The sequence below is a fragment of the Phasianus colchicus genome, chromosome 10 (assembly GCF_987193195.1).
Source record: "Phasianus colchicus chromosome 10, bPhaCol1.hap1.1, whole genome shotgun sequence".
Taxonomy (NCBI): Eukaryota; Metazoa; Chordata; class Aves; order Galliformes; family Phasianidae; genus Phasianus; species Phasianus colchicus.
The window spans coordinates 17,828,302-17,855,513 of record NC_143445.1 but is presented as its reverse complement, the minus strand read 5'-3'; the positions used below and the strand labels follow the sequence as shown (position 1 = coordinate 17,855,513).

General features: G+C 46.9%; 1 protein-coding gene across 3 annotated transcripts in view; it reads right to left on the bottom strand.

Annotated features, from left to right (window-relative positions):
• AADAC (arylacetamide deacetylase) overlaps positions 1-23,900 on the bottom strand; it is a 28,969-nt gene extending 5,069 nt beyond the window's left edge. Inside the window, exons 1-4 of one of the 3 annotated variants that reach the window (XM_031603640.2) lie at positions 23,855-23,900; positions 3,780-3,918; positions 2,801-2,908; positions 1,230-1,428 (exon numbers count right to left, since the gene is read on the bottom strand). In XM_031603640.2, coding sequence (XP_031459500.2) covers positions 1,230-1,367 — 138 coding nt within the window. In that variant the 5' untranslated portion in view covers positions 1,368-1,428; positions 2,801-2,908; positions 3,780-3,918; positions 23,855-23,900. Of the gene's footprint in view, positions 1-1,229; positions 1,429-1,522; positions 1,543-2,800; positions 2,909-3,779; positions 3,919-5,151; positions 5,286-23,854 lie in introns of those variants that run through there. The other 2 variants (XM_090147562.1, XM_090147564.1) reach the window with 2 other exon arrangements.
• Between the last annotated feature and the right edge of the window lie 3,312 nt (positions 23,901-27,212).

Genomic DNA, 27,212 nt, shown 5'->3' with positions numbered 1-27,212 from the left:
TGAAGAATTCCTGCAATAGTAGCAGGAAATGGGGTAAGTGCAGAAACTCACGTGATGGAAGAAGCAGCAGCAGAACAGGACAGAACTCTCCAGTCCAGCTTTGGGATTACCACCACACTGCCAAGCCCAGCCCAGCACCCGTGCCAGTAGCGTGCAGGCTGCTCACAAACACTGGCCAAGCAAAACTGGAAGCCTGTCCTACAGCTCCTCAAAGACTCCCCCTCCTATTTATTTCTACAGCAGCTGTAGCCAAGCAGAAAGATGCCCTCAACACGCAGCTCCCCTCCTCCCCAGGCCTTTCATCTCAGACCTTGCTTTCAAACCCAGCCTACCTGTCTGCAGCCCTGCTGGGTGCTGAGCACAGCCAGGACTAGACCAGCACCAAGTGGTACATGCATTACAGGTGGGAACTGCAGCACCTACGTGTGCTGCATGGGCTCGAGAGTTACTCAGATGAAGTAGCTGCACTACGTGACCGAAACAAGGCAGAAGCTGAGAGCATAGCATGTTAAAACTAGCATGGAACAACACACTGACTGACAGCACAGTCCTTCTTGCTGAAGAACCATGGACAGGCTGCAATGCCACTTCCTCCCCAGACTGCAGCTTACAGCTCTGTGCTGCTCGGCTAGGTAGCACTTTTTGGTAGGCAAGATTGCAGGTAGTTCAGTATGAAAAAATGGTTTGAGTTCTTCATGCCATGCCATTGTCATCCCAACAGCCAGCACAGTTTGTTTTAGGCCTATGCTGTCAACAGATTTCCACAAAACCACAGAGGTAACAGCACTTCAGCAGTGCAGTTTTCCTCTCGCTGGCATACTCTGTAATGCTGCTTAGTACAGGGGCTCTGTGAGCCAGGAAAAGTTCGAGGAGCAGAGCACCTTCAGTGCTTGCACCTTCAGCTGCAAAGCATCAAAGAGCAAAACAAACGTGTTTGCACTTATCCATGTTCACACTACATATCACACTTCACATTAACCTCATGTTTTTCCATGACAGCACAATTAAACCTTTTCTACCAGTTTCTTTATGGTTACGGTTGCACTGAGTTCAGCACTCAATTCCAGATACTACTGCCCTTCACTAAGTGTATTGCCATATATTACCTGTAAGCATCGCACACAAATATTGCCATGTATCACCACAGAACACCACTACTCCCCCCCCCCCCCCCCCCCCACACACACCACACGCACCCAGGCCCAACACCATCACAGCACCAAACTCACCACATGCCCAAGTGTCCTGAACACCGCTGACATCAGCATCAGCTTCCAGGGCTGCTCAGTGTTCTCTGGGATGGGACTGTAGATGTAATACGCCACGAGGGTGAAGGCGACGCAGAAGCAGAGCAGTTTTGCTCCCATGTTTGCCACCAGCGTTTTGCTCAGGACCGATCACATAAGTGCTCTCACTGACTTTCAGCAGCTAGCAAAACAGATAGGGCAAAGTTAATCCCATGTTGTGTTTGGATCCCGCCCAAGGGGTGAGCTCTCCTCTGATCACTCTGCGCAGAGGTTACCCTGCCATGTCCCTGCTCTGAGCATTCAGGCACTTGGAGCATGCAGAGTCAGCACTTCAGCTCCTGACTGCACATCGTACACTGCAGTTGCCCACTTTTTGGCATTTGCAACGAGAACCAGCAGGAGGGCTGAAGGGGAGAGAGGCAGTTGAAATACAAGGAATGGGATGTGGCCTGGGAACCAGTGGCTGCTGCTAAGTGACAAACAAAAAAGCAGAGGAGCTCTGAACATTCAGGAACTATCAGTTTCCTCACTGTACATGTCCAAACAAATCCCAGCTTGCAGCAGAACCAAACATCAGACAAAAGCTGCACACGTGCACTGTCATTTTCAAACTCCACTCCCTGCACCAACACCCACTATTGTGGGATAACACACCAAATCCATTGTGCAATAACAGCTGTGCCAGCAAGCAGTTAGGCTTCTGGTTAATATTTGAAAGCCTGGATTTAATTGCTGCTCTTCTCAGTGTGAGGAGATTTCTGTCTATCTCCAGAGACAGCCACTTCTGCACAGAATGAACCAAGAAATAAAACAGGTCATAATTCAGGCAGTTGAGGAAGACGACTCATCCTGTGGGGCAGAAAGCAGGGGGAGAAAGCCCTGTCCCCATCATATGCCTCACCAGGAGCAGTATGAGCCCTCAGGACAGGGGGTCACTGCCCTAGAATTGGCAAATAACGTGGAGAAAGATACGGCCAGACTTGGCACCACAGAACTGCTCTTAGTGCTCTGTCACATTTCAGGAACACGCCTCCCATGCAGATTCCCACAGCTCAGCAGGATGTATGCTCAGGGCACAGAGGCACCATGTGCTGTCCTTACCCCGAGTTCACCTCTGGCTTACACCAGCACTCCCAACACTGAGCCTTTAGATGCCCTCATCTCCTACAAGCAGCTCTCCAGCAAACTGTAGCAGCTATCAGCCCCACCTTACAGCACTAAAGGGAACAGCATTGAATTCACTGTTTACCTAAGGCAATCTTGAAGCATCAATGTCAGCACTGAATCACCTATATCGCACCCATGTCAGCAGAGCCCTTGTAATGCAACAGAGCAGCTGAGGCAGCACAGGGCCCTCCATGTAGGGACACAGTGCAGGAGGAACACATGTGAACGCTGGGAGTGCAGCATCCCTGCTGACAAAGCCTGTGAGAAAGTCACCCAGGTGGGGATTTCTGGTCCAAAGCAGCCCGTTTTAGGAATAGACACAGCAGAACAGAACTCTCCAAAGCAGAACAGTGTTCACAAGGCAGTGTAACATCAGAGGGAAATACCTAGATGTGACTTGAGCCTCAGCAGTAATGTAGTCCAGGGTACACTGCTAAACAAACAATCAAAGCTCCGGCGTAATCCTCTCATGCACATGCTGCTGTCAGCACAGTCTGTATCAATGGGAGAGGAAGGAAAAAAAAAGGTAAGTTTGGTGAAGCTATGAAGGCATCCCTCTGTTACCTCGTTCGCTCCCGCAGACCCCGCGGCGGTGCGCAGCCCGGGGCCCGGCAGAGCTGCCCGCTGCAGGATGCGGCCACAGCGCGCACCGAAGCGCCGCTTCGCCCCGAGGCAGCACTGTAAGAAACTTCAAGGCCGCCGGGAGGCAGCGTGGCACTGCAAAAAGATTTCTTCCCGCTGCAGCCCGAGCGCTCGAGAGCTCCGAAGCGTGGCGAGAAACACCCGTGTGAGCCCCGAGCATCCCGAGATACAGAGAATGAACGGCACGGGCCTCGTACGGACTGCCCGTGCTGCCTTGGGCAGGACGAGTCACAGAATCGCTGTAAAAATGCAAAGCTTTCTTCCTCTGTCTTTCCCTCATCTGGCTGAGCTCCACTCAGCAGTGAACGTCATGAGACACAGCGAATACAAAGGTACCTTTTGGAAGGCAGCAGCTCCGCACTAAGTGAGCCCTTGTCCAACACACAGACAGCTACTTACGAACCTGCTCCAGGATGCAAATGTAAAAGCAACCCAAACCACCCCACGCCACAGGCAGACGTGCAGTTGCTCAAGCAGGAGATGTCCATGACTTGTCCAGCCATCCCACCTGGCTGCCGACTTTTCAGTCCTCAAGAAGCTCCACCACACAGTGGGCTTTTGGGCAGCTGGAAGCACGTGGCTGCTCCTCCCACCGAGCGCAAGAGCTTCCCGCTACCACGGTACTTCACACAGCACAAATCCCCTTCTAATCTTCTCTCGGTAAATAAAACAGCCTCTTTATTTACAGGCTGCTGTCCTCCACTGCAGGTGATTAAGACTTACTAGCAGCAGAAGTCAAATAGGATTTCATTGCCCACAGGTGAGAACAAATCCCCTGCATGCCAGAGCTCAGCATCTGTGGCATAGCAGTGAGCAGGGGCAGCAGCACGGGCTGCAAATCAGTGCTTCAGGACAAGCGACCCTGCAGGAGAAAGAAAAAAATAGAAAAAAAAAATCAAGAGAAGCAAGAACAAACTGGCTTACTCATTCCTAATGCATTTTTCCTGTCCAAACAAGGCCCATGTGTGCCTCCACACACCTCTTACAGAACAGCCTTGAAAAGGGCAGCAGCACTTTTCTCTTCTCTTCATTGTCATTGTCTCTACTTTTTAGTGCTGCTTATAGAAAGGATTTGGGCCTGTTTTGATAGAAGGAGATGGCACTCATGTGATGTTTAATACAAGGCAATTTGGACATTGTTCTTTTGGGTATTGTCCTCCCATCTGTTGTTTATTACTGAATTGTAAGTTGTATAAATGGAAACAAATGTTAGTATTGAGCACACATTCACACTCCAAACTAAAAAAAAAAACACAAGACCAAATCCACAGAAAGTAAAGCCAACCTTTAACACATGCAGTACTCCTGAATGCACAGCAAAGCAGCAACTCCAGGAACACAGCAGGGTCCTAACACTATTAAGGTATTGGGATCATTCTCCAAAGCATTCCAAAGAGCTCATTATCATCAGAATTTGAAAGCAGGGCATTTCAAGCAAATCAGTATTTTGTTCTGATGTTTTCAAAATGAAAGGTTGGACTCAAACATCACTTCTTACGAATGTGAGGATACACATGCACGGGCACACGAACATTTTGAAGGGCAATTTCTGACACAAATAAGCCACGGGTGCTGGAGAGCCTATGGGCACACTGGGATGATGAATGGGAGAGACAAGGCTCAGGGCAGAGGTCTGTACGTGTTCCTGTTGAGCTGCTGTGGAACATGAGGGGAATTAAAGTAACTGAAATCGGAGCCATTCCGAACAGTAATTCCAATAGCAGATGAGGCAGAGGCATAATGAAAACCAGAATTTCCTTAGTTTTGCTGTTTGTCTTCCAATTGAAGACTTGGAGAAATTTTTAAGCAAACAGCACGGAGTTCCTACAGCCACAATATAAGGGGAAATCTGATGTTCTGTGCAGCACAGCAGCAGCTCTTCATCACACCATGTCACCAAAGGCACGCGGGGAGGGGACTCAGAGCAGAGGCACATTGTTAGGCAGCTGCTCTCTGAACCACACAGCGCCTGGTGCTGCTCTGCAGCTAGTTTGTGTCAGATCTAGTACTCCTTGGAACAAATATGCAGATGAGCAGTAAGTGCACTGACAAGAAAACAAGCAATGGCATGAAACCTGGTGCACTTTGCCTGTACCTGCACAGTCCCATCAATCAGTGGCCCTCAAGGATATCACAGAGCAGAAACCATTCCGCTTGCTTCTCCAGTGGATTTTCTGCATGCTCACCCCTCCCAGGAACTGGTCAGCCCTTACAAGGCAGGTTGTCAGACTGCAAGAGATGGACGGCCTCAAATAACTAACTGCTAAAATATGTTCAACAAACAAAGATGCAAGTCTGCGGTTTTGACTCTGCAAATTGAAAGATGAAGAGCCATGGCTGCACAAGCAGTGGTCACAGCTTTAACTCACAGCTCCACAAACATCTTACAGTTCAAGCAGAGCTGAGAATATCCTCCACCTGCAGGACAGCACAGCAGCACTGTGGGGGCCCTGCGTTGTGTCTCCTTCAGACCAGGGAGATGGATAGAAACCAAATTCTGCACTGACACTCCCGCTAACAGAGTGCTGTCCGAAGTCAGCTCTGCTCTTTATGAGCTGTTCTGAAGGAATCCATACTCAAGCAGAGAAAACAAATCTTTTTTCTACTGCTCCAAATTCCTGAAAGCTCTGCTTTGGGTAACAGCTCCCAGAAGGAAAGCAGGGAAGGAGGACATGTTGATGTCAGAGCATATCCATGTATATACACCACTGCAGTTTGTCATCCTAAATTCCCCACAGCACCACCTGAGCAAGTTATTGTCCTTGTGGTTTCAGTATTCTCCCCGCTACGTAAACGCAGCCTCACTACCTGATGCCAGGACATCCCTCTGCACAGCTGTGCTCAAGTCTGACAGCTAAGATTAATCAAGGGAGCTGAACCACACTTGCAGTGGGTGGAAAAAAATAGGGCATCCAAACACAGGTACTTTCCAAAGCAAACAGCCTTGCTGTGATAGAGCTAAGACTGTCAACACAGATTAAACTAAAGGTACTATTACTTTCCTGGAACTTGTGAAAATACGGACAGCATACAGCCAAAAGAATAAAGTTTTCAGCTCCTAGACTCGCCTCTCTGCGTTGCAGGAAGCATCTGCAGAAATACAGATACTTTAAAATGCAGTACAACTTCCCTAAGTTAACAACTTCCATAACTGGCAGTATTTTGTTTATTATGCACAAACCCAGAGTGAACATCTCCTTTGGGCTGCTCATGCATTTCACCACGGCTGTAGGACACTCCGTGTCCTTCGGTCCCACTGACAAATCCCACCTCAGGAAGCTGTAGCGTGGCAGAGGCAGACAGCCTAGACTTCATTTTCCCCAAAGTAATACCTCATTTTGGTTTCCCACTTTATCCTTTCAGGAGTGTTTGCAGGCAGCCTCATGTTGTGCCTCAAACCTCACTGCAGCCTTTGTAGGCTCCATCAGAGCTCTGTCCATGCCCTGATTGTACCCAGCTGCTTTTGGAGTAAGTGCCACAAGACAATGAACTTAAATTGAAAATGATAATGAATGAACCGCTTTTAGGATACCTTCCAAAAGATGCTTTGCCAGACAGGATTTTTCAGTCTAAAATTCACTGTATTACTCACTCTGAATGAGTGCAGGGCCTTCGCAACAGTGCTGACCTCACAGGGAATAATTACTCTCAGTGCTGACACCAAGCTAAGCAGCTTATTCTGCACACAGGCTTTGGGTTATCTCCTCTCAACTTCCAGTTCCCTAACACCTGACTATCTGACCTGTGTGGGGTACCAGGCCATTCACTACTCACAGTGCTTCTGTTGTTCTGGCTGCAGATCAACAGTACCACACAGACCACCAGAGCTGTTTGAACTTAGCATTGCTTTAACAATGCAGCCAACATTTTGCTGAAACAAAACCTACTCTAACACATTCTCCAAGGACACGTACAAAAACCCTGATCACCACACACAAAAATTCTGAAGGTTATGAGCACTTTCTCCAATTGCCTTGGATGCATTAATGCATCTCACAATCAGTGCATATCTCACCACATATCTCTAGCTCCATCCCTACAGCATTTACCAACAGACAATCAAAGGACAAAAACAAAATTCCTGTTAACATCTGGGAAGGAAGCAGGCAAAGCCTGCACCAGCACTTTGTGCCCCACGTGCTGACAGGAACAGCCTCAGCATCCCACCAGCACAGCACCTGAGAAGGCAAAGTGCAGAGCAGGGTCTGCTGACAGCAGCTCCAACACTGCAACCATCCAAGCAATGTGAAGAGCTGGACATGGTAACAGTGCAGGAAGCACCAAGAGGCCTCAGGAACACACCTGTTTTCAATGGGAAACATATCAGATATTTCTGGTAATAATTAGGGGCATGAACTTACAATATCTGTGTTTATTAATTGAAAGCTCATTAACAGAAATTTATGTCTCTAAGCACCTCCACATCCAGCGGGTGCCAGTGCTGCAGCAGAACTTCTGGGAGGTCTTCTGTAAGAGCCTCCAGGCTCTCCAGCCCAGATTGGAGTGACCTCAGTGTGTTTGCAATTGCAGTCATGGCACTGAGTCTGCGAGCCCCATCACCTCTGTGGCTTCGGTTTCTCAGCAGCAGCAAAGCCAGCTCCAACACTTCTCACTGAACATTAGGAAGTGGAAATTCTCTATAACCATAATTCACTAAGACTTTTATAAAAGCACTTCTGACTAGTAACAGTGCAAGCTAAGCAAATAATTCTCCAACCGCTTCTGTAAATGCTAAGTAGGTTCCAGGAGTCTGCACTTTGCCATGGGAAAATGAAGAGCAGAGTAGAGATCTGCCTTCCTGCTCAGCCCAAACACTGCCAGGCAGCTCACATCCCACTGCCTCAGGCTGCTTTCAGCTCAGTCCATTGTAAGAACTTTGCAGAGTGCACCCTACATTTGTTTCCTATGTAAAAATGAACCAGCTGCAAGAGAACCCACAGCCACTGCCAGCAACTAAATACAGTTGTTCAGATACACCTAAATTTAAAAGACCTGTCCACAGCTTTGCTAACTCTAGTAAAACCCTATTTTACGAGAAAACAGTATTCTTCAAATTGTAAAATGAGTTACAGTTTGCTTCTGCAAAACAAGAGAAGAGAAGTCAGCCTCAGAAAGTGTCTCTCTTCAAATCACAAAGAGGTACATATAAAATTATCACAGTTTGCATAAGTGGAAACTCTGAGTTCCTGTGAAATTTCATCCCTTCTATAACCCTACCATAAGCAGGATCTTTTACTGTCATCCCTGCTGTAATCCTGCCTTAACCAGAAACTTTTACTGTTTTTCCATAGACTGCATTCTTTCTGGCTAGAAACATCAATTCTGGCTTCAGCTTCCCAAGCGGATTTATTCTGGAGGCAATCACAGAGCCAACTGTAGAGCAGAGAGCACAGCAGAGTACTTCGCCAGCAGCCACTTCCAGAAACAGCCCAGCCATTAGTTCCAGCTGCCTACAGCATGCCACAGCTCTGACTTCTCACACTGCACCTGGGAGGTGGCAAAAGCCCTAAGCAGGGCCGAGCTGGACTGCAGGGACAAAGGCTGTCCCCTTCCTCATTTCTGATGGCTGCTCTGAAACTGCAGCATCACCTCAAGCAGATCCCAAGGGCGAGCAGGTCGGATAAGACATTGTCCATTTCTTCTGCTGCTCAGCAGACAGGTCCTCAGCATCTCACCTGACCCACAGATGGCACAGCACCCTTCCTGCCCAGACTGCTGGCTGCAGCTCCACGGAAACCCTGAACCCTGTCAAGATCTGCTGCACAGCACTGTGCAGAACCAATAACCTACCTTAGGGGAAATTTACTACCCCTAACATTTTCTTTGTGCTGGTTTCCTGTAGATTAGGTGTTTTCTACATGTATTTTCTTCCCTACTTCAAAACCAAGCAGGAAGGCCTGCCAGTCAGCATTATACCAGGTTGGGATGTGCCCAGAGTGCTTCCTCAACCCCATGCCTTCCAGCCTCCTGGCAGTGCTCCCCACACACCTGCCCACTGCGGTGTTCAGCAAGAGCAGCACTTCCCTTGGTCAGGCTGTCAGGAGAAGTCACAGTAAGAACTAGATCCCGGTCAACCATTGAGGCCAAGAAAGCTACTATCTCTGAGAATGAGCTAACATGTGAGAAATGTCATTCAGCCTCCTTTGGCTTGTCTTGGTCTTGAAATAGTTAGAAAAGCTACGTCTGGAAACACAGCCTCCTGCTGATTCCTCACCAGGCCAGGCTCCTACCGACAACTCAAATGCAGTTCGGTTGTGCGAGTGGAGAACACCCTCTCCTTTTAGCACATTCTCATAAACTCCAGAGGAAAATTTCCATAGGAAGTTGTGGCAGCAGTGTCTGCCTGTGAAGGAAGAAGAGGAAGGCATGTGGGGAAGAACCCATGGGAGCCCCGGCTGGAGAACCCACTGTGCTGCTGCTGTCCCAGCTCAGTGCATGGCTGTTGCTCACTTGGACACATCAGTGCTGAGTTCCCCATCATTTTGTAGTCACAGATGAGGGATTTCATATTTTACCTCCACATCACATCCTCTGTCATTTCAGATTTATTTTAAGAGTTTTGAAGTCATCCAAAGAGTCAACATTTAGACACAGAGGGACCTTTCCACCCCTTGTGGGCCAGAGACTGCTCAATTCCATAAGTGCTATTTGAAGCCAAGAAGAACTCCAGGACTGTGTTCCAGGTAAAGTGCTCCCAGCTCCGAGCTCTGCTACTCCAGTGGCTCAACCACCTCAGTTCCTTCATATTAACAGAGAAGTTCCCCTGGGTCATATTTTCTCTCTAAAGGCACAGTATCTAGGCAACTTCTTGTAAACTGACAATGAAAAGCTTTTCAGTCCAGACAACTTGCTAAAACTCATGTTTTTGAAGTGGCTAATAAGGAGCAGAGAGAAGCTGTTTTCCAATATAAGCCATTCATCAGCCCCTAGATCTTACCAATGATTCAAGCTCTGCACAGAGCAGATGACTGAGTACCCTTGGCAGCAGCACAGAGCAGACTCCATCAGCCTCGCTCAGCCTACAAGAGCAAGGCAGCAGGAGAGGAGGGCACAGCCAGGAGGAACGTTGTCTTTGGTACTCAAAGTTGTCCTGATTTCAAAGCTCTGCTGTGAATAGCTCCAGTCTGTTCTACTGGATGTACTGCAGAAATGTTTTCCTCGACGAAGTAGAACACTGCTGGCATAGTGCCTTGGATTACAGATCATGTCTTTTCTTCCATTAGAGACAAATCTCTATTCCCTTAAAAATCACCAGCTATGTTTGCTATAGGGACAGCTTTTCTCAAATAGTGTACGTTCACAGCCAGAGCACACGAACACCAAAGCTTTTGTAATTTCAGCTCTGTAAAAATTCTGATGGACCCAAAAATGCTCTGCTGGAAAGTGAACTGAACTGCTGTTACTGAGAAGCAGTCGGGATGAGCCCAGCCAGCAGGGATCTGTGGATCTAAAGCATCTGTGGTCAAGACAGCACACTGGGAAGAGCATGAAGAACAGCACTACTGCCTACTATCCTACCTGACACCTCCATGGACTAATGAAAACACAGAGCATTGCACAGGCTGTCAGCTGCAGCCCGGCTGACCGAGATGTGCGTCTGGGAGCCGGGCTGCTGCCTGGAGCTGGCAGCTGCACCCCAGCACTGCTGTGCCTGCTGAGGGCAGCAGCTGCTGCAGGCGCCTGGCTGCCCCTTCCAGCCCTTAGGAACCTTTTGTCCTTCGTGAGATATTTGCAGCTCCTGCAAGGGGTCTGTGCTAAGAACAGAAAGCCACGGGCCTGGCAAGATCCCGATGTCTGTTTTCTTATTAACTTAAGAAGAGAAAATGCCAGCCAAGTCCACAGCCAAAGCAAACATTTTTCTGGATTACTGCTACATTTAGCATCCGAAAGACTGAGACATGAAAGAATGTACAGTGGTGGATAGAAGAGGAGAAAACAAGAGATAGTACATAAAGCACATTCTAAATTAGCTTCTTTGAAGTTTGACAGAGCTCTGTGACATTTGCAGCTTAAAAGGGTTATTTCTTCCACTTCCCCCTCCCCACATTAAAAAAAAAAAGAAACCAATAATCCAATCCAAACAAAAACCTGCAGAAGCAAGCAGAAGTACTGCTCCCAAGGAGGAGGGAAAGGGCCCTCACAGCCAAACCACACAACCCCACAGCTGTTTATTTCCAGAAAAAACACCTTCCTATGAAGACCAAAACCATCCTATCTGCTGAAGCTCAGTCCGTGTGCCAGGAACTTTCAGGAGGTCAGCACACATGAGGGCTCAGCAAGATTGAACAGCATGCATTCAGCAGAAGAAACACCATTTCAACAGGCAAAGGTTTCCTTGAGCTTAGATATTCATATCAAAAGTGTGATGAGAGCTGGTACTTATTAAAGACATATGCAGCATATTTTGTGGCATAAAGTGTTATGAAATCAGTATATTAATAGCCAAGCTTTCCAGAAATAGGAAATGTGCACAGTAGCTTCTAAGGTATATACTGCTGTAATGATTCCAGTGCAGAAACTGGAAAGTTGTCAGATTTCATAGAAATGTTTCCTCACACAGAGCTGTCAGAGGTCGTGCTGACTGACAGCACAAAGGAAGAAGCAGCAGGAAGGGAATTTATCCACATGACCAAATTCACTAAAGCAACAAGGAAAAGAGGCTGGTCCAAGCTGTAGGAGCTATGAAAGAGGGTAGAACGCTAGTTAGCCATTCTGCTCTCCTAGCACTCAGTCTGGCACAAAGTGTTGCTTCTGTCAGAAACAACTGGGGAAATTCACCCATTGTTATGAGCATCATTAGCCCTGGGTGCATGCTTAGTGCATTTTTCCTGCATTCATCCAAAGAGCTGTTTTACACAAGACACCAACAGTCATCCAGTAAGCACCTGGGAGGGGGGTTGGTCCTCAGCCAATAGAAATCACCAAAACAGTGAAAAATGTGAGGTATAGAAAAGTACTGTGCATACAAAATCAAACAGCCTGAGTGCCACAGAGCTGATGATGAAATCAGGATCTGGTACACGAAGAAAAGTGTTGTTTCTTAGGTACAACTGCTGTTTTATCCAACAACAAGGCTCAGCTGCCATGTGAGCTTTGATTAAAACAGCTGAATCCTGAGGCACCCCGACCTGAACAGCTGCAGGAATTCTGATACCTGCTGGTCATTCTCATTGCATTGCTCCTCCCCTCAGAGCACCACCCAGACCACCACAGCTACTTTCAGAGATCAAGACATTCAGGAGTCCAGAACTCAGCACACGGCCGTGACATGGACAATTTGAGCTGCATGCAGGCAGTGCAAGTTTCAACACAGCATGAGAGGATGTGATTTACACAACAGCTCCTGCACACGAAGTGTGAGCACTGACTGCCACGTGTGTGAGAGAAAGCACAGGAACGGTGGTGAAGGCACTGGAACTGGGGAAGACAGCACAGCAGAGCACTGTGTGTGGGGGAAGCAGAGTGGGGTAGCCACAAGAGAAGAGCCAGACTTAGTTAGAGCTACAGCCCAAGCTGTAGTAAAGTGTAAAAGGGTGGGAAGTTCAGCATTCTGAATCCCTGCTGGCTGTTGCTTTGCATAGCGTTTCAGGCTTAATACAAAATTGCAGCTCATAATACGGGTGAATACAAAAGTAACACAGAACAGCACATACGTGCAGAAAGATGGAAATTTCCACGTTCAGTAGTCAAGTCAGCTCAGAACAGAAGCAAAGGTGAAACATTCGCTCTGTACTGACGTCCCACAGCAGCGTTCAGGACTATGGAGCACACAGTGTGAGGAACTGAACTGCAAACATCCTGTGCAGAGCCCACTGTGCTTGTTGATCTGACCTGGGATTCCATGGGGGAGTGCACATGAAATGCAGCATTTACACATTCACACAGCTCCTCCCCAGCCAGCCCTCAGCTCGCTGTGTGAGCTGTGCTTTCCTCCCTGAGCAGCACTTAGTGTTGGATAATATACTTTTAGAAGTAGAATCTGATTCTACCTTATAAACCCACATTTTTGAGTAAACTGTCACATGTCCCACAGTCCCAGAGTGCTGGCTGGATGTCACAAATCTAACGGCAAGAAGGTCAAGTTTAATTGGGATAGAAGCCAACGACATTTTGCATTACCAAGTTGGATCTATCCTGCAGTCCAGGAATTTTAAGCATGAAAAAGAGTTGTTCCTCTTAGGAACCCAAGGAGATCTCCCACTGCTCTTCTTACAGAGAGTAAAATTGTAAGAAGTGTTGCAGCAAAGAATCCTGCCCACCACCCACACTGCAGGACCCCCAGGGCAGTGCTGCATCCCTGCAGCTACATGCTGCCTGTTACAGACACCTTCCACCAAGATTAGGTGCTTTTCCTCCTGCTACAAAAGTCATTTGCTCATATTAAATAACACCGGCAGAACATTTCTATTCACCATGAACTTAAATGCCTTGAAAAAGAATATCTAGATGCTATTCTGGATTCACCCGTGACACCACTTGCACCAAGTTCAATGGCACTGAGCCCTTCCCCACAGATGGAAAAGATAAGGAGACCTCAGCATGAAAGAAGGTGGCTTTGGGAACTGGCACAGCCTGCCTGCGTCTGCATGGGGAGCCAGGAGAGCAGAGCTGGCCACGTCAAGGCCAGGAGGCATTGCAAGGCTCCTCCAGCTGACTGGCTGATGGCAGTTCCCAGATGCAGTTACATTTGAATATGCCCTCACGTACGTCCAGATATTTTCACTCTCTCAACACGGAGAGCACTTATATAAACATCTTATCTTGGAGGACAAGATTGAGTGCTGGCAGACAGAGCCAGACGTGCTTGTGAGAGATGCTGGGATGTGCAGAATTACAGTCCTGGAGGCCAATTCAGAATGCTTGGAAACCAGTGGGAGTTCACCTACTGTCATCACCGGATCAGAATTCAGTGCTTTGCCCTGATGATAGAAATGCAATCCAGCCACAAACAACCAACAGGCATTTTCAGTACACACTGCCAAGGGGAAACCCTACAAGACCAGTGGAGGAGGCAGTGAGGCATTCTTACTCTGTTTTAGAAAACTTGAACAAAAATTATGGGGGGAAAGGGAAAAGCCAGCATTAGCAAAGCCCATCCATAAAGAACGGATCACAGAGCAGGGCTGAGGGGAAACACAATACAGTTCAATCACACAGAAAACTAAGCTCCATATTTTTTCATTATTTCCCAAAGCATCTGAATTTAAAAGATCTGGTCCATCTGGCCTCTCTGCCAGATGTTTCTTGTTCTTTTTGTAGCAGAAGTGGGTGAGAACAAGTAGAGCCCATCTCTGAGGTCAGAGCAGCCCACATAGGGATGATGGTATTCCCCTGCCTGCCTCCAAGGCAGACTGAGCTTTGCAGAGCTCAATGCAGAACAGAGCCAAAGCACTGACTGGTGCAGTTCTGCACAGCTTTCAATCTGTAAGTAAAAGAGTTCTGTGTCACACTGAATAACTAATTGTGCTCAGCTCCAAAGATTTGTTTTAAACAAAGCAAATTTCTAACCATGGTTCAGTGAAGAGCTCAGGAAAAGACTGCTCCAATTTTAGAAGCATTTGCCACAAAATCCAAGTAATCCACAAAATGAAAGTTTTGATAACAACTGTGCTGGGCAGTAGAGTCCTCATGTCTAAGACCAAACAGAAATCCTGTCTGCAATGCAAGATCATGCTACAAGGAAAGCCAGGCAGATCTACAGCAGGGTGCCTTGTGATGGAATGGAACCCTTCGTACGTCACTGAGATTTGAAACCACCAGGCGAGGTAATCCTGTGAGCTTTGAGACTATCAAAGTAAGCAAAACTCAGCCATGAGCTCCAGAAATAGTTTGTGGCTGCATGTAGTTGTGCATCCGTGCAATTGTGGAGACAAAGAGTGCTCCATCCTGTAGTGAACTCTGCCCAAACCCTTTCCACCTGCTACTCCCCAGCCACTCAGCACCCTGTGAAATATTTCCATGCATTTAACTGATTACCAGCTTCTCTGAGCATTCATTCTTCTCAGCTTTCCATCAGAAGCTGCCACCACCACCCCAGCTCTATCACAACTAACAGTTACACATAACTCAGTGCTGCAGAAAACCACACAGCCCTGGGGACAGCTGCCGCTGCTGTTGCTCAACTTGCATTCCCCAGGAGGCATTTTCCTCCTTAAAAAGCAGCACCAAAACTGCAATATTTCCCCAGCATCTGGCTGGATACCGAAACATCAGGCTGCCACAAATGAGCACAGCCACATGAGAGCAGAAGGAAGTTTAGAAGGAAATGGCCGCTGCCTCAGGACTGCTGCTCCGAGGGGAAGCTCATCTGTGTTCCTGGGGCAATTTGTCTCTGTGGATGAACCCTCACAAGAGTGAGATGCCCAGCAGCCCCACCACGCCATTGCCAGGTGGCCCACAGCACACAGCAACTGTGCTTTCCATGCTGGCACCCAAACCACAGCCCTCAGTGCTGCTGCTCTGGGTGAAGTCGGAGGTTTGACACCGCTCTGGAGCCAACACAGGAGCCAAATGAGAGCAACGTTCTTTTTTTTTTTGACTGTTCTTAATGCTCGCACTGGATGAGCACAGTACAGAAGTCTCCGGTTCAGTCTAACATGCACAACTTTGCTCACACAGCTGTCTAATATTGTTTCCATGAAGTCACTTTGGATTTCACATCACAAAAAAAACAGAGCAAAGCCAGAGGTTATCTGCTAAATACACAGCACATAAAGCATGCTAGAAGCCAAAAACATGTGAATTTACATCTAAGTACTTCCAGACCATGATTCCGGTCTTGCCTAATCTCTATGCTAGAAAATGAACCACTTTCTGACAAGTTCTATTTTGCAGGATTCAGAAGCACACTGGGTCTTTTTAAAAGCTGCCCAAAGTTATCGATGACTTCTTTTGCTGAAAAAAAAGTCTGAAAAAGTATTTTTGAGAAAAGGAAGGAGATGTGCCCTTGCCACAAGAAGGCTGATGGTGTCTCAGGCTGTGCTAAGAGCGCTGCCAGCAGCTCAAGGCGATCCTGTCCCTTTTGAAGCCACCCCTGGGGTGCTGAGCCCCCCAGTGTCCAAGGGATGTGGGCACTCTGGGGAGAGCCCAGCAAGGGGCCACTGAGGTGCTGCAGGGCCCGGAGCATCGCTGCGGTGAGGAGAGGCTGAGAGCAGGGGCTGCTCGGCCAGGGGGGATCCTAAGGATCCTAACATCCATAGGCACCCAGTGGGCACTGCTGGACCACAGGGACACAGAGATGCCTCCCATCCCAGCCAGCCTGGGCTTTTGTGGCAGTGAAAGATCACTGCAGTTCAAATGCAGGACAGCTGGTGGTTCTGGCAGGGCGCAGTCTGGTTATTCCGCCCGTTCTCAGCTTTCAGCCTTAAATGAGTAACTGATGCTTTCCATGGCAGCACTAAGGGACGTGGCCTCTGCTTGAGGAAGAAAAGGTAAGAAGTATCCCAAGGGTGCTGTAACTACACTGTCCTGGGTCACAGGAGGCAAAGTGCAGAAAAAAGAACAAAGTCCACATACTTGCTGTTTCTAATGAGTAACCAGGACCTCTGCCCAGTTAAAGTAACAAAAACTGTATAAAGCACTCCTGCATTAAGATGAAAGTCTTCTGTGACTAGATGTAGTATTTACTAAAAGTAAAGATGGAATATGCAGTTTCTTTTCTTCCCCCAAGTGCTTTGAACAGAAACAAGACTTTATAAATATACTGGGAAGTGTTTAAACTTCAGCCAGGGATAAATGCCTCATTTCATAAATTAACATTGGGTCGACAGGGGAATAGTTCAGCATGACAAAGGAGCATCATATGGGCCTTTTGATGAAGACCAGTTTACTGCAGTGAGCTTCCAGTTGATAATCTCCGTACAAGACCATGTTGTACATATCATGTTACAGAGAGCTAAGCTTGCTTTGGAAATAATTTGTTCAATTACATTATCCAAGTAACATCAGAAGTAGGACAGCACTGGGGGAAGGGGGGAAAAAAAAGACGTTTTCCCTTTGTATGAAAAATGTTGGAAAGCATGAAAATTAGAGGCAAATGTTGTTGTAGAAATAAGAGAAACGGTGCTCAGATTTCCGAGCAGAGCTGTCGAGTATGGGGGGTAGGAACTGCTGAAAGAATTAAGGGCACATTCCTTTCCACTTGAGTCAACAATTCTCTTCATACGAAAAATCACAGCTTACTGTTGTGGAAAATGAACATATTTACTAGCTTCTAATGGAGAGTTACTAGCTTTTAAGAGAAAACTGTCAGCCAGCACTCACTGTCCAGTGAAGTTCTACTAAAAAAAATACATTTGAATCATCACTGGCCCAACTATTTACAGTCACTTGTTCCAATTATCCAAGAAGAGCTATTGCTGACCTAAGCAAAAGGTTAATCCTGAGTGGCAAAGTATTTTACCATGTCTGAAAAGGAAGCTTGTGCTTCTGTAACACTTGCCCCATGTTGGCCCAGCAGTACCAGAAGATGACCCTGCAGGATGCTCACAATTCACAACAGCCCACAGCTCAGCAGCCTAAGGCAGACCGAGGTTCCCACCACGCTGTGTAGTGAGGAACAGAGCTTCCTGCAGAGGGAATGCTGCCAAAGCAGACCATTGCTACATGTCCATGTTAACAAACATCCCAGCCTGCAGGAAGGCCTTGGAACGCACCCAGCCTTGGGCAGAGCAGCCCTGAGCACAGCCGTGGGGAGCTGAGATCGGGAACATCCACTTCAGCATTTCTGGGAAAGCGGAATCAGCAGCTGAGCAAGCTGCTATTGCACTTCATTAATTGTTCTTCTTCCAACTCCCATTCCTGAAGACACAAGTTTGTCTGCTTCTTCCCTTACCCTGTCACCTTCAGAGCTCTTTAATCCGAAATTCAGCAATTCCTCCCCATGTCAGAAAAGCTTCTACACCCCACTGGAAGATGCAGATAGGATGGAGGCTCCCCCCCACTTCCCAGCCCTGCCCATGGCCTGCTGGTTCCCAAGGCTGTGCCCACCCCCTGCCCCCCTCACCCCTCCAACAAGCCAGGCACAGAGCTGCATGTTGGTATGTACATGACAAAAATCTGAAAGCATATCTGCTCAGCCAGCCACTGGTTTCCAGGCTATGTGGTGAGTGAAGACATGCTACATTACTTATCTGGAGTTTCAGCTTAGTAAATAAAGTTTAGCTACATTCTGAATGACAGATGTGTTAATTTTTCTCAGCAAAAAACATTTATGCTGTTCAGATTCACGTGCAATGTGAAGTACAGCCAGCTTTCCAGTCATTATTTCTTTTTAGTGTGATAATGAAGCTCTTCCTTTGTTTTTGAAGTATATTTACTTAAAGACTCAATAAGAGCTTTAGATCTTCATGCATCGCCATTTGATTTCTGAATGCCGGCCAAGGAACAAATAGAAAAGCACTTAAGTGGCTGCCAAGCTGCCTCCACACGCTCTCTGTTCCACATCTCCAACGGAGAACTAGTAAATAACAGCAGATTGTGCCGGGCTGAGCGCAGGGGGTGCTGAGACCTGCTGATCTCTGCCTGCCCCGGCCGCGCTGCAGCACAGCGCTGCCCACAGCTGCGCACCCACCGCCCCGCACCAGCACAGTCTGTCGCTGCTCCTTCCCCCTTCCAACAGGACGGGGCAGCAGGAGGCGCTGTGCAGCGGGGGGACGGAAGGGGCAGCGGGCAAATGAGCCACCTTGTGCTCTGACCTGTACGTTCATGTGCCTCCAACTTTAGCACAGCTGTGATGTTCTATAAGCAGCTTCTAATGGAAGAAAACTGCTTTGGAATAATTTGCAATGTTCATCCTTGGAGATCATTTTGCATTCAGTAACAGAAAGGTCAGCTGAACTGACTTATGGTTCTGACACAAACCAACAGAAACATACAGCTAAGTCAGAAATGTGCAGCATGTTTCCAAAACAAACGAAACATAATTGCAGTCACTTGGAAACAGTAAGAAAACTCCATCTTCCACCAGCCTGCTTTTGCCCTTCATACGCACAAATACGGAAATCTTCTGTTCCAACTCGCACTGCTCCACGGCTCCCCAGCTCCTTCATTTCTGCATTAAGCGAAGGATCAGCAAGACAACCAGGACAGCCTGAGTACCAACAGCATGTCCTCCTCTGCTTCCCTCATAGACACCCACAGACGTTAGCACTGGAGCCAGCGTGCATAGGAAGTGCCTCCAGCCAGCTGATGGAACAAAGCCCAACTCCAAATGTGTTTTAGAGAAAGCACTGCTTCAAACTACACCAAAAAATGGTTTTCCACAGTAAATATTCACTATTACAAATTGAAGTCCCCAAACATTTTTGGATGTACCAGATCAGACTTTCAATTCAAGAACTTGAACAAATGTTCTTCGGGTAAAAGCAATTTGTGATGGATTTCTGTGCCCCAGAAACCTACAGCTATGGACTTCCCTATAAATTCACAGCTCAGAGCTGAAATAAAGATCAAAGCAAAATGCCTTTAGTCATATAATCACCTTTAAAATCCACCTTCCCCCTTAGGCAATAAAGCAAAGGTGTTGTAATATGTAGTAAAGGCATTTGTCTGCTACTTGTACTGAAGGGACTGGGAATTACAGCAGTGACTCCATCAGCAGCTGTCCTCAAAGTCTCGTTTCACAGCCCAGTGTTGCACTGGCCTCATTTCTACACCTGAGCACACCTCAGACATCTGTACCAATACAGCTTAAAGAGTTGTTTTTAATTAGAGTTGCACCTAGTTTATGTAACAGTCTGTACATCTCTCTGTACTGGATTAGGCACAAGACAAGCAACTCTTTGTCTTACAGTATTATCAGTGCTACCACCCAAGTACAAAACACAGCCTCAAGAAGCCTCCTACTCAGATGTTTGCACAGCAAACTCTGGAAGAAGCCTTGGCTTTTCTCCCTGGGATGATCATTTTAAAACAGAACACAAACTTCTAAAACCTAATAATGAAAGTTGTGGTGGTTGTTTATTATTATATGTTGGTCTGCAACATTGAAAGCAAAGTTCACAACGGGCCATAGAAGACAGCTCTTGCAAGGACCTCAGAGCTCACACAGCCTTCTGCCCAGGACAGCGTTATGGAGATGGAGTCATAGAACGGAAGCTGCACACGGGACAGCAGCAATCACTGTTTAGCTACAGCTTCATAAACCTGATACGAAAATGGAAACTGAATGTTATTATGTGGGCTCTGAACTGAGATAAAGGCGAAAGTGACAGCTTCATTTTCCATTTCTTTAATCCATATTAATTTCACTGCCATCACTTTCCCAAATGAAATTTGGATGCCATTCATTCAACACAACTCAATTATGTCAGGCTGAAAGCTTCAAGAACTCGCACCAGATGTGTGTACATTTCAATTGGCTCAATGAGGTGAGCTCTCCATAAAACCAACATCAACATTTGTTTAACATACTTGGCCCCACAGTCTATGCTCACCAATCATTTGCTGGTACAGCTACAGCAGAAAAGCTTTATCATGCACGTTTAAAAGTGTACTTTCATGTGTTGGTCTATTTGATACAATCCACTACACAAATTCTGTGAGCAGAATAAGGAGTGCAAACTAAAGACATTCTTACTGTCTGTGATGAAACAAGAATATTCCAGTGGTGCTATCTCAGGTTTGTTCCTGTAGAACAGCCCTCTTCCCTCCTCCTCAGATTTCAACACAGAACCCCCCTGACTGCCTGCTGTTGTTCCTGTTTTACAGAGATCTGAGTAAGAACTCCATTTACCAGACACCTTACGCCCTGCTACAGCTCACCTTTACTTCTAAGTCCCAAAACAATATGATAGAACAGAGCACAGAATAACACGGGGCCCTGACCAAGCAAAGGGTCTCAGCCTGTGCTTATCTGAAAGTAGTCCTGGGAGGTTTCTGTGCTCAGGATGTCTAAATCATCTGATTCTAACATCTGAAAATAATGAATTCCTCTGGCTAATTAGAAACGCTGGCAAATAGCAGAATCTACCAGCTCTGCAGAAGAGAGGTCACAGTTGAGGACTGAAAACAAAGCATGACCTCAAATCATCCCACTTGTGAAGTTTTAATTTACTTTTAACCATGAAATAACACAGTTCAGAAATGCTCATCTGCAACTTTGAAACAAGCATGTCTCATTTCTTTGAGCTGAGAGGCACACGATGCCTGGGGAGATGGGGGGGGTGAGTGGGTTCTTTATTTTAGAGCCATTTAAAAGACAGGATGAGGACAGCCAGCAGGGCCATCCTCACAAGGAGATTACCAATTCCTACCACATAACAAGCAAAGACAACCCATGGCTTGCATCAGTACTCCAGGATTTTGGTTTGCATGTACATTTAAGAGCCTCATTAATCAACTGCCAGAAGTCTCCCATTAACCATCACTTTATGGCATCAGGTTATGTAGGCCTACAGACTTGTAAGTAATAACATACTGCTCTTTGGACTCGCTTTGTTTTGACTTAAGACAACAGCTAACCATACCTAGCAACTGTCACGTTCTTAAAGACAGTATTGCATTTCAGGAACTGTGATTGCATTTCATAAGTCAGTCTGTAGTGCCACTCTTACACCACGATGAGGTACAGCCTTGCCCAAAACATTATGACAAATAAAACAAGTACTAAAAATATTAAAGGAAGCTGATTAATTACTTTGCTATCTCCGGGAATGAGCATCTACTGCCCAGTAGGTGCTGAATGCCTCCTGGTGGTGAAGCACTCTCAGTTCAGTACCACATTTACAGGTAATGCTTCCAAACCACCACACGTGGCAGAGGAAGTCGGGCACTTTCAGCTCCGACCCAAAGCGCACCTTCAGGTCCGCAGGAGGCAGCAGACACAGCAAAGTGTCTTGGCAGCACTTCAGGGTAGGAAGCTATTCAGGCACAGAACTGGAGTGAGAAGGCTCATCTCTGAAAAGGCAGGACTGAATTGTGTCACGCCCAGCACGCTGTGCTCCCACGGAGCTGCAGAGCCCAGCACTTCTCAGACACGTTTGATGTGTTCTTTCTGCAAACGCTTTGGCCTCGGTGAGCCAAAAGACACGGGAGATGTGTGTGCTGGGAGAACAGAGCTTTGGCAACAGAAAGTCACCGTGCTCCAGGAGCCTGCAGAGGGATGGGGATGGTCCTGCAAGCTCACAGGACTCTCAGTCTGCAAACACACACTATGAACCACATAGCTCACATTCAGCAACAAAGAAAACCGAGACAAAGCTGCACGTGAGCTGGCATGCTTAAGGGAAAGCAGGTGAACTTCTCCAAATTCAAAGCTCAGTCACACTTCCTGTAAACTACAAAATACTTCTTTGCACCCAATAGATTAATCAAATGGTAAACATGGCAAAGTTGCTGGTAAAGCACAATAAGAAATACAAGCCTAACTGTAAACACGAATGGCAAATACCAGAACAAGGGGAGTGAAATCCCTTACTTAAAGGCACCTACTTATGGGCTTTGTGGCACAAAAGCTCCTGTGTACTCTTAGCATCACTGTTGTTTCTTTTCTCCTCAATTGCACAGTCGGGAGAGTATCAGCACATCTGATTTCATTCTCAGCCTGGTGAGTTGTTGATGCCGAAATCCTCCTTCCCAGAGCAAGTGGCCAAAACATCACAAGTGCTTTACTAAGTTAAAAAAATAAATGTTTCTATCGCTCCAACACTTTTAATAAAAATAAATGAACTGAAAAGGAAAGAAATCCTGTCTAATCACATGCACGTAAATGGATTAGGTATCCTCACAGCAGAGAATTACACATACAGGCCCCTCAGAAACTGGTTTCAATATTGTTTTTTAAATTAAAATAGTTAAAAACCACTCCCGGCTGATATTTGAGATTAGCACCCAGTCGGCACCTGCAGTATTACTTTAGCAGGAGTATCTGCATTTCAGTTCATCTTCTGTTTGAATGCATTTGCAGGTTAACATCTCTGCACTCAAGGTGGTCTAAAAGGAGATTGAAGATCTCATCACAGGTCACATTTAATTACACAGTTAGAGGATATGTTCCAGTAATGAGGATACCAGATTTTCTTAAGGCATGGGGAGTTCTAAACAAGCCTTTCCTGCTTAAAAGAAAAGTGATAGATGGTCTCTCTTTTTTATGTCCATCTCTAATAACCGTGCATGGGAAAGGTGCTACAGCTTCTCACGAGGCAAGAGACAGACCTCCCTCAGCACGGCCACACACAATTCCATGTGCCTGTACCAGAGGCACCAAGCAGCAGCTTTTGATGTGCCTCCAGCACCGTGGAGGATTGATTGGACTCTGTGTCAGCTGAGATAGCGGGAGTTCAAAAGCTGCAGTCAGTGGGTGCCCCTGGCTGCCCAGACCCAGCACAGATATCAGTAACAGCTCGTCCCAACCAGAAAGATTCATCACCTCTTGACTTCACGTGTGATGCTCTCAACAGGCAGAGGGGCACACAACAAGAAAGAAGAAAGCCCCTGTTTGTGCCAAGCAGATCACAGGCACAAAGCAATGCTCTGCTGCAACCTTCCTGGGCCAAAGTCGCTCGGAAGCTCAAGGCTGAGGCACAGAGCTGGGAGCTCCAGGCAGCTCCTCACACCACCACAGGGGGAGATCATCATGTAATTCATTAAGTCACATCTGAATCAACTGAAGTATTTCTGAAGGTTTAAGAATTATTCATCACTAATGAAATTTATTTACAACTCTTTTACATTGTGCATAATCAATGAAAATTGTATAAAGGAATATTATATAATTTAATAATATTAAGATGTTATGATAATGAAACAAGCAAGAGAGTTAGGCACAGCGAGACAAAGAGAATCAATAGGATACTTACCCATGTCGTGGGCTTGCTCAGGAAAGACCAGTGGAATGGATCTTCCAAAGAGAGAGAGATCCTTCCCCACTGGCAGTCAGCTCTTAAATGGGTCTAGGAGAGGTGCAGCCAGGCTCCACCCCTTCCTGCAGCACAGGTGAATTGCTTTCACCTGTGCTCCCAGGGCTGCCTCATTGCTCGCCTCAGGTGATTAATCAGAGGTTCAGGCCGTGACTCAGCACTTCCCATACACATTGAAAAAAGCAAACTTAACCCCAAATAGGGTCACCCTTCACAGAATCATAGAATAGCCAGGGTTGGAAGGGACCTCAAGGATGATGAATCTCCAACCCCCTGCCACATGCAGGGCCACCAACCTCCACATTTAATGCTAGACCAGGCTGCCCAGGGCCCCATCCAACCTGGCTTTGAACACCTCCAGGGATGGAGCATCTACAGCCTCTCTGGGCAGCTGTTCCAGCACCTCACCACTCTCTCTGTAAAGAATTTCCCCCTGACATGCAACCTAAATCTCCCCTCCCTCAACTTCAAACCATTTCCCCTCATCCTGCAGTTCTCAACCCTTTCAAAGAGTTGATTCCCCTCCCCTCTGTAGGCTCCCTTCTTTACATAACAAAGAAAACAATAACAGTAATAATCATCATCCAAAAAAGAACAAATAGCACCTTACCCTGAGAAGAACAACCACCATCTACAGAAGCCCTAAAGATTTCAAAACTCATCTTTTGAGGTGCTGGAGAGCCCTTCCTCCCTGCAAGACGCTCTGATCTCCAGAGCCTTTCCTCTCCAGGTCCAGCACACTGTGCTGCTCCTCTCTCCCTGCTTCTCCCTACTCACATGGGGCAGTGCTGGGCAAGCAGGACAGTGAGATTCAGCCACATCTCCAGCTCTCTGTGCACTCAGCCCTCCCCACCTCTCTGGGAACCTGTTTGCACTGCCTGCTCCATCACCTGTATTGACCAACTGCCTTTAGTTCTGATCAGTCCAAGGTCAGAATGAAATACTCTGAGGGCCGTTAAGCCCTGATTGGCAGTTCCATCTTAATTCTCAAATGCACACCATGTGCACTCATAAGTTTTTACTTTTTGATTTTATCATTAAAAAGGAAAAAAAAAAAAGATATCTATGCAACAAAAAAGCAAAACCATCTGATAGTTACGCTACTTCTCACACTGTAGATTCCACGGACGCTGCTCAGCTGTTGTCACACAGAGCTCCAGCAGCCACATCCAAGATTAGAGAGGGCCAAGCCTGCCTGGCTGCTGCTAAAATGTTGGTTTGTTGGTTAGTTGGTTTGTCAGCACCCAGCTGCACCCTGGAGCAGGGCAGCAAGCATGGAGTGGCCCTTCTGCTGCAGTTGCATGGGGAAAGGAATGTGAATATAACATTTTATGTTGATTAAGTTTTAGTTTTATGGTCATTTTACAGCCAGCACTGTTGGAACAGAAATGGGAATTAAAACAGCTAGATCTGATAGCATCCCCTGAGCCACTGAGATGTCAGTGCTGTTATGCCACAGAGAAGAAGCAGGAGTGGAAAGGGGACCGGTCAACCCGAGGTGCACTGTGAAGTCAGCCTGTGCTCCTGAGAGTTAACAAGGCTGTTAACTTCAATAGGAGTAAAAGTGAACTGTGACAGGATTATTGTCACAGGATTTTGCTCCTGGGAAATGGGAGTGGGATTTTTTTTCCCATGACCAGCTGCTTGCTCTCTCCACATTAATATAAACATTTATTTAAGCTTTAGCAGCATTCAGCATTCAGACAGCATACCTGAACGTGTTTACTCCATGAATGAGAAAAACCCAATCCTTGATACATGAATTCCTCGGACATCCTGCCTGGTTTCTCGCAGCCTGTATGAAGCTCAGCACTGCACAAAGCAGGCGTGACTTACAGTTCCCGTATTATTTGCACAAATACACCAGCAGTTTAAAAACACGGACTGTGTTTGCAGAATCAATGGATGCTTTGCTGGGAGCTAGTCCAGTTCATCACAATAAAACTGAAGTGCCTGAACATGGCCCCGAGCCACAGAGAATTGTACCTCTGTGTTATTTTGCAGACTCCCACCATGGCACTTTCGGAGCCACGCGATTCGTTTCAAGGCTGTCCAACAACCCACTGAGCCAGCCCTCACCAAAGCCTTGTGATGCTTCTGTTAGCTGCTCTGCTTGTAACCTCTGTTTCAGTCTAGAGAAAAAGCTTTAAAGCTTGCTTAAATAAACTGATTTAGAGCATAAGCTTCCATTGGATGCCAGAGTTCTCTGTGGTTCTGATCCTGGAGGTATTGTGGTCACGTCTCAAATCTGCAGTATTTGCTTTGGAAAATATGGTAGGGCGACCTAAAGTCTTGTGGAGAGTATATGCCCTTTGAGCCTAGCTGACCTTTCCCTTCATGTGTAAGAACTTGAATTCACCAAACATTCCATCCAAATTCTCTTCACGACCTTTCAAGCACACCTTACTCTGCTTCTTCAGCACTCAAGGAAGCGGAGATCTGCACTTATCTGCACAGCACAGCCAGCGTGCTGCACTGTGCAGAAGAGATGCTGATCCCAGAGATCTGATCCAGAGCACGTATGGTTAGGCTGAGGTAAGCTGAGAAACTAAAAACACCTTACAGAAAGCGCTGCACAATGTGGTGCTTACAGCCCTGCCCTGGGATGGGGACCCAGCTGGTTTCCTTACAGATGGAGTGTGTGCACACTCCTCAGAGCGGGCTGGGCAGGGACTCTCAGGCACAGCAGTGCGTACTGCTGCTGTTCTCTTATCACGGTGTTGTTGTTTCAGCCTTCAAAATCTCTGGCAGATGTGACAGGCCTTTCCACACACAAATTACAGCAGAAGCCATAACCTTTTCAGGGGAAAATCATTTCTGGTACAAGCAGAGGGCTCTGGGAGCGGCGGCTCAGCCCATTGCTGGCCATGTGTCAGCTGATGCTCTGGGCAGGTTCCCATTCCTCCTGCCTGACTGCCGTGGAAGAATGAGACAGTGGGCAGCCTTGTGCCCTGGGAAGACATTGCTCTGCAGCAGACTCAATTCTTGGGTAGATTTGGACACCATACCTTTCTGTAGGCTTTCCAACATGAGTTTAGAACAACGTATTCCTAAAGCAGCTGACATGCTGCTTTACCTTTTCTTTTGTTTTGCTTGGGATTACTTCCATATTTAAGTAAACGGTAAGACAGTCCAATTCTGGACAACAAGACACATGATCCGGAACCACACAGTGAACTGGCACAGAAGATAGTGGAAGAATTTGGCCAGCAACAGGCTGTGAAAAAAAAACAGAATGTGAAAACATTTTGCAAACAGCCTTCAAGGAGACCTGCACAACATGGAGAGATGGGACAGC